The 13967-nt window shown below is 18.0% G+C and overlaps 4 protein-coding genes across 4 annotated transcripts in view; 2 read left to right on the top strand and 2 right to left on the bottom strand.

Moving 5' to 3' along the window:
- Positions 1–636: 636 nt before the first annotated feature.
- On the bottom strand, positions 637–3438 carry PGSY75_0520100 (putative protein phosphatase; the record flags this gene model as incomplete). The annotated part of the gene is made up of 6 exons (XM_018784482.1): positions 637–672; positions 784–873; positions 967–1235; positions 1329–1392; positions 1488–1613; positions 1780–3438. The coding sequence occupies 6 exons, from the start codon at positions 3436–3438 to the stop codon at positions 637–639; spliced, it is 2244 nt and encodes a 747-aa protein (XP_018643137.1).
- Positions 3439–5027: 1589 nt separating this feature from the next.
- PGSY75_0520000 (putative 40S ribosomal protein S9) lies at positions 5028–5892 on the bottom strand (the record flags this gene model as incomplete). The annotated part of the gene is made up of 3 exons (XM_018784481.1): positions 5028–5466; positions 5586–5653; positions 5830–5892. The coding sequence occupies 3 exons, from the start codon at positions 5890–5892 to the stop codon at positions 5028–5030; spliced, it is 570 nt and encodes a 189-aa protein (XP_018643136.1).
- A 1528-nt stretch (positions 5893–7420) lies between these two features.
- Positions 7421–9046, top strand: PGSY75_0519900 (hypothetical protein; the record flags this gene model as incomplete). Its single annotated transcript, XM_018784480.1, has 1 exon — positions 7421–9046. One exon carries the CDS (start codon positions 7421–7423, stop codon positions 9044–9046), a length of 1626 nt encoding a protein of 541 aa, XP_018643135.1.
- Positions 9047–12023: 2977 nt separating this feature from the next.
- PGSY75_0519800 (conserved protein, unknown function) overlaps positions 12024–13967 on the top strand; it is a gene marked incomplete at both ends in the record, with an annotated part of 2096 nt that continues 152 nt past the window's right edge. The window contains 2 exons of the mRNA XM_018784479.1: positions 12024–13341; positions 13497–13967. The exon at positions 13497–13967 is cut by the window's right edge and continues 152 nt beyond it. Coding sequence (XP_018643134.1) covers positions 12024–13341; positions 13497–13967 — 1789 coding nt within the window. The remainder of the gene's footprint in view (positions 13342–13496) is intronic.

The raw sequence follows: 13967 nt of genomic DNA, 5'->3' as shown, positions 1-13967 counted from the left end.
TTTATAAAGAGAAACATGCTTAAATATATTTTTTTTTTATTTTTAATGAAAAAGAAAAAAAATATAAGTATGAAATTTTTAAAAAAATATTAATCTTAAAAAACATATTATTATAAATCAACTTATTAATTATTATATTATTTTTATAATTTATATTTTTGAAGTTTGAATTTTTTATTTTTTCCCTTTTTTTTTTTTTTGATATTAGAATAAATTATTAAACATTAAAAAAAAAAAATGAAAATCAATCAGAACAATAAATGTTAATATATAAATAAATAGATAAAAATTAGTAATAAAAAAAAATTGAATATAGTTAAATAGTATAGAATAAAATAAAATCATTAGTATAGTTTTTTAGATAAATAAAAATATATACAAAAATATCAATGGTTAGGAAATATTTAATTATTCCTTATAATAAATGAATCACAAACATCATATATATAATTTATATATATAACTGAATCACGTCTCTGGTAAATGTATGAGAAAAATATCACCAAAAAAATTAGACATATGAAAAGAGGGTAAAACAGAACATAAAATAATATATATATATATATATATATATTATATTACCCGTAGTGATTTTTAAAAAATAAAGATGAAAATAAAAAAAATAAGAGAATGATTTCAATAAAATTTGAGCAACATGGCGGTTAAATTATCCTACAGAAATAAATTTAAAAAAAAAAAAAAACAAAATATATGGATGAATTCATATTAATTATAGACATATATATATATATATATATGTGATTTATTTACATTTCAATGTACCTGACTACCATAGGCATAAGCCGTCTTTATTATTTCGCTACATGCTTTATCCGGATCGTTGTTATAGGCTTGTAATATTTTAACGATATCCTATAAAAAAATATAAAATCAAACAAATAAATGAATAAATATATATATATATATATATGACATAATAGTATTCATTAATAGATTCTTTTGTACCTTATTAGACATGGTGTCCCATACTCCATCACATGCCATAACAACATAATGATAATTCATTTCGTGCGCGGAATAATATAAATTATCAGTTTCCTTAAAATAATTTTCATCAATATCGCTTTTTTCAATAACATTAGTACGTTTTGTAATTTCTTTTTCTTCTTTCTTCTCGTTACACTTTTCACTGTATATTTCTTTACATATAACATCAGGAGTAGCTGAAATGACATTATTAAATTTAAAGTCTTTGTCCCCAATGGCTCTGGAAACTAAAAAAAAAAAAAAGGAGACAATAATAATACAATATAAATTGATACACATATATATGTATGTATTATATATATGTTATTATTAATATTTACCTGCAAGATATACTTCCTCTTTCATGGAAAGCCTCTCAAGCAAACTAGGCTTGTCTTTATTATTCTACATGAAAATAATAATGAATGTTAATACATATACATAAATATACAAATATATATTTTGTAATAATTTTATTTGTTGTTATTTTATATCTTTACCTTCCTAGCATTTGCCTTAACACGATAAACATTTTGTAGGCATATGACATCTCCTCCCATTTTTTTGATCCTCTCCTTTTCTTTAGGATCATTGGGCTTATGATCATTTGACAACATTTCCGTTTTCTATAAAAGATTTTAACATGAAAATAATGTAACACATAATGATAGAGGAATATGAAAAAATAAGTTATAAAATGAGATAAATATGAACAATATATATATATATATATATATATATATATATATATTTATATTTATTTATTTATATTTTTCTTCTTTTTATATATACCAAGGTGTTATTTATATTAACAACCCCTATGGCTCTACAATCTCCCAAGTTAGCTACAAACATTTTATTTCTAAAAATAATTAATGAAATAATAGTACAGCCATGATTAGGAAATTTTGATACTTTTAAAAATTGTTCATCAGTTTTTAGAAATGCTAGTTTTATATATTCCATTATTTGTTCATCTGTTAATTCATCTAGAAATTTTAATTTTTCATAACAAGTGGAATTATCAGATATATTATTATTATTATTATTATTATTATGTTGGTCTATATTATTGGAACATTCTTCAGATATATTAAAATTAATATGTTCATTTTTATTATTTATATTTGTATAATTCATTTCATCCATTTTATCTTTTCCTATATGTTCTTCATTATTTTTATTTTGTTTAATAATATCCATTTCCTCAACTTTTCTTTTCTTCCTATATTCTACATCATCACTTATAGTATTTAAATACGAACTATTAATTAATCTTTTATCTTTATTTTTTATTGGTGTGTTATTTTCAATATCTTTTTTATTGCTATGAATATTATTTAAAATAGTGTCACTTGATATTTGATTTACAGAAGAAATATTTTTTAAGAAATAATCATTTTTATAAGTTGTATTAATAAATAAATTTTCTTTTCTTTCTTCTTCTGTTTTATTATTAATGCAATAATTATTATCATTTATATTATCACCTTCTGTGTGCAAATCATTTATAATTTCATTACATTTGTTGATATTATTATTTATATTACACACATCATTTATATTATTCATATTATTCATATTATTCATATTATCTATATTATTCATATTATTCATATTATTCATATTATTTATATTAATTGTTGTATTACCTAATCCTATGTCCTCATTCTTTACGTTATCAAATTTTCTTCTTTTATCAGGTGATATATTAATATCATTCGAATTCAATTTATTAATTGTAGTAGAAGATTGGACATCTTCCATATCTTGATTATAAAAATAATAAATAATATTTTTTATAATATGATTCATACAATATTCACAAGCCTTTATTCCTCTATGGCCATCAAAAATAGAATAAAAGTATAATGGATTTTTTTTATAAAAATATAAAGTTTTATAATCATTTGAATCAATATATCTAGTAAGATCAGTTAAAACAATATAGCGATCTTCTTGTTTTTTTCTTCTACCTTGCATAGTTTTTGTATAACTAGTTAATTTTATTTCTTTTTTTTTCTTATTCCTTTGAAAAAAAAAGTCAGAAACAAATTCATTATTTTCAAATGTGCATACATATAAAAAAAAAGACTTCTCATTAAATAAAGTCAAATTATTATTTTTATCATAAAAATAATATTTCTCTAATAATGTATGATAATATAAAAATGTCTTTCTATTAAATACCCATTCGTATGTATACATTTCCCATATACCAATAGTTATAATATAATTTACAATATCTGTAATACTTTTACAATATTTTAAATCATTTATACTATTATATTCAATTATTTTCTCTCCATTATTAAAATTATTCATATCATTCACATTATTCATTTCTTTTATATTACTAACCTTCTGAGATTCACTCAAATTATTAACACTCGTTTCTGTGATCATAGTTTCATTATTATTCTTATCTCTATAACTAGTTAATAAACTCATAATAGAAAAAAATAAAATATAATAATAATAATAATATATATATATATATATTTACATATATATATATTATAATGGTACTTATTTCCCCTTAAAAACTATATCATATAATTATATTTACTCACAATACAATGTTATAGAAATATATATTTTAAATCCACAACTATTTGTATGTACTCATTTTTGAAAAATCAACATAAAATAACACTAAATAGATATATTTTATAATACGCATAAATATATATATATATGTATAGCATATGTATATTACTATATTTTCTTTTTCTTTTCTTTTATTTTTTTCCTATCATTTAATATTTAATTATTAAAAATAAAAAAAAAAACTGAAAAAAAAATATATACATATAAAAATATAAGAATTGTAGAGAATAAAAATAATGCATCATATGTATTATATATATATATATATATATATATATTTATATTTATATATTTATTTACGTATGTTATTTATTAAATGCCTTTATTACTCATAATATATTAGAACATAATATTTACTAGTAAAGTTATAATTTTTTTTAAGCATTTAATTAATATAATAAAAAGAATAGTAATATGTCAATATAAAAAGAAATATAATAAAAACTACAAAATTAAAAAGGGTACTTTATATATATATATATATATATATATATAATATTAATATTAGGATGAAAAAAAATAAAAGAATGAAAAAAACTATAAAAATAATATTATATGCATATGTGTAGGGTATTACATATATGTACTTATATATATATATATATATTTTAGATTTCCTTTTTTATATTCATAATACAATTTTAATAACCACAAAAATAAATAAATATTATATATATAATATTATTTGTAGCATTATTAAATATTATATATTTCCAAGATATTTGTGCATTTATATTATAATTTTATATATAATATTTTAATGCCTATAGAAATTTTATTTGAATCTATTTTTTTTCAACACAAAAAAAAAAAAAATAATAAAATAAAATAACCAATTTTATAAACCTTATTTTAACAGAACATTATTTTTTATATTAAAAATGTGACAAACAAGATGGATATATATATATTTAGTATTCTTATAAAATAACATGGAACATTATTTTTTTTTATTTTGTTGTGTCTCGCTTATTATATATAGGCAAAACACAAATGGGAATTTTTATTCTAAGAAAATATTTTTCCTTTAAAAATAAAAGAAAAAGGAACCATAAAAATATGCTTGACCACCTCTTAGACCATATTATATATTTATTCCTCTTTTTCTTTTACATTTATTTCATTTTATTATTTTTAATAGAACAAAATAATATATATGACTTAATTATAATTATTCATTCAAAATTCAGGAAATTTTTCAATTAAAAAAAAAAAAAAAAAAAAAAAAATACATATATTTATATATATATATTTATACATATAAGGTAAAAAAAAATACTTTTCTTTTTTCTTTTTCTTAAATTATTTAAATGTACACTACTGTACTTGTATACATATTAATACTTGGTTATATATTTTAATCCATTAATTAGGAAAAAAAAATATAAAACATATAACAATATATATGTATGTATGTATATATATATTTTTTATTCTGCTTCGGCTTCAGTTTTTTCTTTTTGTTTTTTTAACGATTTTCTCTTTACTCTTCCTGGTCTTGCACCACCAAAAGGTGAGGTCGTGGCAAAATCGATGTGTTTTTCTGAATCAACACGAACTAAGAATGATGGAATATCAACCATTTGTTTACCAACTCTTATATGTCTTTGTCTTATTAATACTCTTGCATGATGTACAGATTTTGCTAATCCAAGTTTAAAAACTTTAGTTTGTAATCTCCTTTCTAATAATTTTGGCAAAGTTAAACCTAAAACGTAATCTAACTTTTCTTCATTTTCTCCTAACAATCCTTGACGAACCATTCTTCTTAATAAGGCTTCTCCTTGAAATATTCTTTTAGAGCTCTTTTCATCTAAGGTTAATAAGTACCTTGCAGCGGATCTAATTTTGGCTAATAAATATTGAACTCTAAAATATAAAACAAAAATGTAAATAAATAAATATATATATATATATATATATATATATACATATATATATTATTATTTTTATGCTTTATCTGCTTTATTATTTCTTAAGATACTTACCTCCATATTTCTCTTTTATTCTTTAATCCATATTCACCTATTAATTTTAATTCCTGATCTAAACGTTCCTATATTAAAAAAAAAAATAATAAAGAAAGAAATGAAGAAAATTATTACGTCAAGTTAATTAGGTATATAGCAATTCAAAATTATTACTCATATTATATATATATATATATATATATGTATAATATTTTTATTTATTTATTTTATATATTTCCACAAAATTATATAATTTTCTTACCTTTTCAAATGGACGTTTTGGATTCCTTGCTGTTTTAGAATAATTCCTGTAACTTTTTGGCATTTTTTATAAAATATATTTATATTATTATATAAAATCTATCAAATTCTTTTTATTTTGTAAAATATAATATATTTTTACAAATTTTAAATAATATTAAAAATTTGGGATATTAAATGTATTATATATATATATATATTATTTTTTTTTTTTTTTTTTTAATTTTTATAAACTTTAAAAATTCATTTTTTTTTTAAATTAAATTTAATATGTATAATATAATATATATAATTATATTATAAAAAAGAAAAAAAAAAAAGGGAATATTTCACAAGAACTATTTTTTTTAAATAAATATAAAAAGCATTAAAATATGTATTATAATATATATATATTTATTGTTTATATATATAATGTAATATATATGTATATATAATAAATATTATATTTATTTAATACTCCGCTGTATAAAATAGAAATTTTTTATAATATAAATTCAAACGAAGAATATACTATATTATTATTTTATGTATAAAAAAATATTTAAGGGTAAATATTAATATATATATTTTTAATTATATTATTAATGGCATATACTTTTATATAATAAATATATGTAATATTATATATATATTATATATATATATAAACATAAACGCTGAATTACATATATGAAAAAATATACATATAAATTATATATATATATAAATATACCTATGAATATATATTTTATATTGTGATTCATTTTTTCTTTTTTTTTTTTTATGTCCCTTTAAAAATAATAACTATAACTTTTATACAAAAATTAAAAAAAAATTTATATTTTAATATTTTTTATTTAAAATATATTATATCCTTTTCTTATTTAAATAATTTTTTCTCATTATAATGCCTAAAAAAAAATAAAGAAAAAAACAGAAAAAAAAAAAAACTTTCCCCTTCTCCCTTTTGATCACCCAATAAATATATAATTCTCTATTGCCACTTATTTTTTAAGGGGCATATATTATATAATATAGTATTATATAATTGTGTAAGAAAAAAAAAAAAAATTAATAAAATAAAATAAAATAAAAAATAAAAAATAAAAAAATAAAATATTACAAAATGAGAGAAAAAAGAATAACATTTTTTATATCTTTAATTTTTTAATATTAAAAGAAAAATAAATATATTTATATAATAACCTAATTTAGTAAATATTGTCGTCCTTTTTAAAAGTATCATTTTTTATTTTATCATAATGATAAATCTAGAAATATAATAAAAATATAATGATTGATGTTACTTATCTTTAAATTTTTTTTTTTTTTTTTTTTTTTTTTCTTATGGCAAAATTGAAAAAGTTGATTTTTAAAATTATGTGAAGAAACATATAAAAGGATGAGATCAAAATGATATACATAAATTATGTATATATATATATATATACACATATGTGTGTGTGTTTTTTTTTTTTTTTTTTAAAGTAAATTATAAAAAAAGAAAGCACAACTATATAATAAATAAATATATAATATATATATATATATATATTAATACATATACTTTATTATAATATATATGCCTTGCTGAATTTAAATTTCTTCCTATGTATATTTATTCCCTAAATAACTTTTCTGTTGTGTTTGTTTTTTTCATTTGTGTTTGTATATCCTTTTACAACATTCGTATAGTTAAAGGATTAATACAATATAAGAAAACGAAAATATGTAATATCAATTATGAGAAAGGTAATTTATTTAGTAAAAATAAAAATGGCGGTGGGAGAGGGAAATTTAGTGTTGAACGTAGGTTATTCTTTTTAAATAAAAAAAAAATAAAAAAAAATAAAGACAATAAAAAAGATAATGAAAGTGAAGATAATAGTTTCAATGATAATGAAAACAAAAAAAAAAATAGTTGGGAAAAAAAAATTATCGATATTATTCCAGTTAATAATGAAATGTTTGAATATTATAACAACAAATGTAAATATAAATACAATAATAATAATAATAATAATAATGATATTATAGAAAAGAGGTCGCTTATTAACAATTTAATACTTCCTTATAGAGAAAAAGAAAATTTTATAAATACATTCTTAATACATATGGATAAGTATGCTTTGTTGGATACGTTAATGCATATGAAAAATGACATATATGATAATGTATCTTATGATTATTCACAGTATGCTAAAAAAGAGAATAAGAAAAATAATATGGAAAAACAAATAACAACCAACAAAAATAATAATGATAATAATAATGATAATAATAATAATAATAATAATGATAATAATGATAATCATAATAATAATAATACACAAAATGAACAACGGCATAACGATACATTAAATAATAATAATGCTGTAAATCATAAAATACACACCTTATATGATAAAATAAAAAACTTAAAAGATGATTTGAAAACAAATAATCAACACATGTCTGATTCACTTAAAGTAGAAAAATATATCAATCAACAACTTATAAAATTAACTCAAGAAATTATAAAAATGAGAGAAGAAAAAAAAAATGAAGAAATAAAAGAAAATTCAAATATTGAATGGAGTTTTTATTTGAATGAAAAAAAGAATCCTTTAAATTGTTTTGTTTACATGGATGTACCTATTGGAACTGTTATGTTAAAACCCAAAAAAGTGGAAGATAAAAATTTGTTAATTTCTATAAATGCTTTGAATCATATAAAAAGAAATAATCAAGAAATATTAAAAAATATCTATTTTAAAAAATTTCATATTACTTTTGATCATATATATCAAAATTGTAATTTAATAACACTTATTGTAAATAAATTATTAGATCAAGAATATATAATTAAATCATGTACTATGTTTTCTCTTTTATCAATATCTTATTTTTTAAAAGATACTTTTTATCAGTCTTTTCTTTATTTATTAAGTAGTAAAATTATATGGAATCCATTATTATATAATATCTGGTGTAATATATATCATACCACATTACCATTAAAATTATTTATGGTTAAACAAACATTTTCCTACACAAATATTGTATTTAACTATATTGTACAATCTATACGAAATAAGTTAATAAATCTAGAAACATTTTTATTAAATTATTCTTTAAAATCTAAAATTCAATTACAACAAAAAGAACATAATACTTATGATAATCATAATTTTAAAATTGCTACTGATGAAATATACCCTGATCCGAATGATCAAGAGGAGTTTCAATATATATGAAATTAAGGGGTAGCAACATTACAAGGATATACAACACACAACAAATAAATATAAATAAATAAATAAATAAATACATATATATATATATATATATATGTGTGTAACCATTTTTATTTTATTTTATTTTATTGTATTTTATTTTTTCTTATTTTTTTATAAATCAAGGAAAAGTTATTTCCAAATATGTTTATTTAAAAATTCTACTTATTTATTCACTTTTCAATTTTTTGTTTTATTTTTTTTGGTTTTATTTTTTGTTTTATTTTATTTTTTTGTCTAATAAAAAAAAAAAAAAAAAATTAAATCAACTTTTTATATTTTTTATATATAAAAAAGAGAACATATAATTATTCATATACAATGGTAATAATATCTTATAAAATTAAACCAATGAAAAAATGGAAAGCTTTTTCTTATGGAAATAATAAAAAAAAAAATAGTAACCATAAAAGAAATATATACATATATATATATATATATATATGTATATATTTATATTTTTTATTTTAAAAATATATATTTTACTAATTGATACTCATCTACGTCTTTTTCATATTATTTAACAAAATTAATTTATATATCTTTTTATATTATATATGTTACAACAAAATAATTATAAAAAATATATATATTCCCATATTTTCATTTTATTCATAAAAATATAATCGAAATTCATACACTTCTTTAATTTTGTGGACAACATATTTTATGATTGAAAAGGAAATTTTATTATTTTTTTTTTTTTTAAATATAATTGTCAAATATACTTTGGTATTTTGTTTATATAAAAGTCTTATTAAATATGAGTAATTTTATGCATCTATATAATATTTTTATAACATGAAAAATTAAGAAAAAAATATATATTATTTATATATATATATATATAATATATATAATACATTTATATATTACGAAATTTTTATAACTTTGAATATTTAGTGTTTTATTCCTTTAATATATTTTCCATAGTATTATTTTATATAAACTACCAACATAATATATAATTGTGATAACTATTCATAAATATATTATATTTTTTAATATAATTATCTATTATATATACCTATTTTTTTTTTTTTTTTTTAATTTTTCAAAAAAAAAAAACTATAAAATATTAAATATTATCTAAATGTTTGATAAATATACATATATAAATAATACATAAATATTATACATATAATATAAGTTACGAATACACGAATCTTATAACATTTTTTATAATAATACTTTTTTTTATATCTTATTTATTAATCTTTTTTTATGGTTCCGTATATAATATATATATATATATATATATATATAATATGTACATATTATATCTTATACATTTTCCTCCATCCATATAAATGATCAATCAATAATTCAAAATGAACTATTTTCATATACATTAATAATAAATATATATAATAACGTAAAATAAAATAAGTTATTATTTTTATATGTATATAATTATATTATAAAATATATATACTTATATATTATACATATATAGAAAGTTTATCGTACTATTTGAAAAAAAAAAAAAAAAAAATTTATATATATGACGAGATGCATATACTTTTTTTTTTTTTTTTTTTGGTTTTTAATATAATAATATTTCTTCAAGTATATACAAATGAATAAAAGATTTTAATCAGAATTATAATATAATATATCATATTAGCATATGTTTTTATTTATAATTATTATATGTTTCTTTTTTGAATATATTTACATATATATTATATAGTATGACTATTAGTTATGTTATTACATTTATTTATGAAACAACTAATAATTATTAAAGAAAAAAAAAAAGCAAAGAAAATACATTATTTAGTAGAAAAAGAAAGATTATTTGAAAAAAGGAAAAATATCTAAAAGTAAAATACATTCTTTATATGTTATGAACACAGACCATTATTATGATATTTATATATAATATAATATATTTACTATATATATAAAATAAATAGATTTATAAAGTTGAGACTTTTTTTTTTTTTTTTTTTTTTTTATTAAAAAATGTATTTATTACTATTATATATTTGAATGTTTGTATAAATAAATCTTTAAATAGTGTTAGTTTTCCATATTTCTTTTTTTTTTTAAAAATATATATGTTGCTTTATATATTGTAATTATATATATTATTACGTATGTTTTTATATGTTATTTGATTTCTTTGGTTTTTTTTTTTTTTTTTTTCTTTTCTTTTTTTTTAATTTATTTGTTTTCTTTTATATCTATTTTTTTATTTCTAAAATATTTCAATATATATATATATATTTATTTATAGTTATTATAAATTGGAACCTATTTAATGGATTTTCCAATTTTTCTTTTTTATTTATGTATGAATTGAAAAAGAGAAGTTTCCAATTATATTAGACATATGCTTACATGTTAATAAATAAATTCATATTAATTCTATTCATGTGAACATGCGTATATAATTTATTCATATTAATATATATATATATATATATTTACATATATATTCTTTTATTTCTTTTAAAAATTGTTACCTTTATTCCAAAAATTCAAAACATAATAAATAATATGAAGAACAAATAATAAAGAGGAAAGAAAAAATAAAATATATATATATATATATATATATATATATATTTAACTATAATTTTAATAGTGCATATAAATTATATATATATAGAAATATAATTACAAATCGGAAAAAATTTATAAAATTTTAAGGGGTATTAAATCATATATAAATTTAAGTGTAAATTTATCGTCTAGTTGTTAAAATATTGTATTTTTATACATATAATAAAATTTCAGACAAAAAAAAATAATAAAATAAATAAAAAAAATAGCTAGCTGTCCAATAAAAAAAAAAAAAAAAAAAAGACTAGCCAAATATATGCCATAGAGACAATTTATTTATTTTATTTTAATTTTAATTTAAATATATACATATATATAAAATATTTATGCATTACAAAAAAAAAAAAAATTTAAATTAACAATAAAAATGGATGATTATAATGAGAAAGAAGTTTATATAAGTGAAGAGGAGGAAGAAGAAGAGCACGAGCACGAACAAGAGCAAGAACGAGAACAAGATCAAGAAGACGGAATAGAAAACAATAATAACGAAGAAAATTATGATAAGAGAAATGGATATTATTTGGAAGAAAATCATGACCAAGATGTTGAGGAAATACATGAGGATGACGATGATGTAAATAATACATATGAATATGATAATGAAAAATATATACACAAGGTAGAAGATAATAATTTATCTGATAATGATATAGTAGAAGAAGATGAAGAAAATGATCAAAAAATAGACGAAGATTTAAATGAAGAAGAAGAATATGAACATGATAGTAATCATAATAATATAGATATTGATGAAAGTAATAAAGAAGAAAGTGAAGCTGAACAAAATTTAAAAAAAGAAGAGTATGAAAGTGGTGATGAAGAAAAAAAAGATATATTACAAAAGAATGTTACGTATGCAAATACCATAATAAAAGGTGGAAGGAATTTACGAAATTTAAACAAATCAAGTACAACATTTGATAAATCAGGAAACGAGAAAAATAATAATATGAATGGAGGTGGTAATAATTTTAATAAAAATTTATCAGATGAAAATAATTTACAAAATAATATACCCCATGGTAGAAGGAAAAGAAAAGTATCAAAAGATTTAAATTTAGATAATGAATATGTGTATGGAACTAATTTAAATTTTAAACATTCCCGTAATTTTAATGATGATGTAGATGATCATGATGAAAATGAAAATAACCATGATGAAAATAATAATGAAGAAATAAATGAGCATAATGAAAATGAAGACCATCTTATTAATAATGATGATGAAAATGCAAATAACGATGATGATAATAATCTAATTAATGATAATGAAAATGTTGTAAAAACTAATGAAAAAATATTAAACGGGAAGCATACCAATTTAAGAGGAAGTCATTTGAAATTAAAAACAAATAGAACCAAAAAAAGTAAAAAACTATCCAATAAATTGAATAGAAATATTGCTAAAAGTGTGAATAAAAATAATAATGGTAGATATGGAAATTTGGGAAGAGCTCATGCAACAACTACACAAGGAAATGAAAAAAAGGTTCATGCTTCGAATGATAACGCCGAATATACAACTTATAATAGAGGAAAGAATTCCACAACAAATAATTTTTCAAATAGACATAGTAGAGTAGCGTTTAATAATAACAATGAAGGTACATATTATGGTGGACATAATAACAATACTGGTACTAATCATGGAAGCAGATATAATGATCCCCATGAAGAAGCTGGTAATAATAAGTGAACATTATAATATTTATAAATATGTAAACATTTAACATATTTTTTTTTTGTAATAATACTTTTAATGTTATATATATATATATATATATTTTTTTTTTTTTTTATATGTTTACTTAATTTTTATTTACTCTCATTTTATTAGAACCTAAAAAGGGAAAGAAAAAAAGAGTTACCGAAGAAGGTTCAAAAGAAAGTGGGAAGATCAATGTTGGAGATAGTTATCAGGTATCGAATTTGCCAAACTTTTTCTTATGTAGATCTGAATTAATGTATAAAAATTATGATACTCAAGAAAATACGAATGACCAGATGTGCCTCTCTTGTTCAGGTTTACCATGTCATTGCAAAGTAGGAGAAGCAACATTAGTATATTCTCCTATAATGTTAGAAAGGGTAAGAGAGAGATGTTTAAAAAATAGAGGATACCATAAATGTGTAAAAAATGAAATAGAATTATCAGCATATGTACAAGAATGTGCAAAAAGCTGGAAATCAAATATTGATGAATGGGTACCTTTTTCACCTGAATATGCATATAAATTATTACATTATGCAAATTATGATCCACATAAAGCTATAAGTATAATGAAATCATCCGAATTTTCATTTCGTA

Source organism: Plasmodium gaboni, chromosome 5 (genome assembly GCF_001602025.1).
Source record: "Plasmodium gaboni strain SY75 chromosome 5, whole genome shotgun sequence".
Classification (NCBI taxonomy): Eukaryota; Apicomplexa; class Aconoidasida; order Haemosporida; family Plasmodiidae; genus Plasmodium; species Plasmodium gaboni.
Note: the sequence above shows the minus strand (reverse complement) of the source record. Positions and strands in the feature narration are given on the sequence as shown.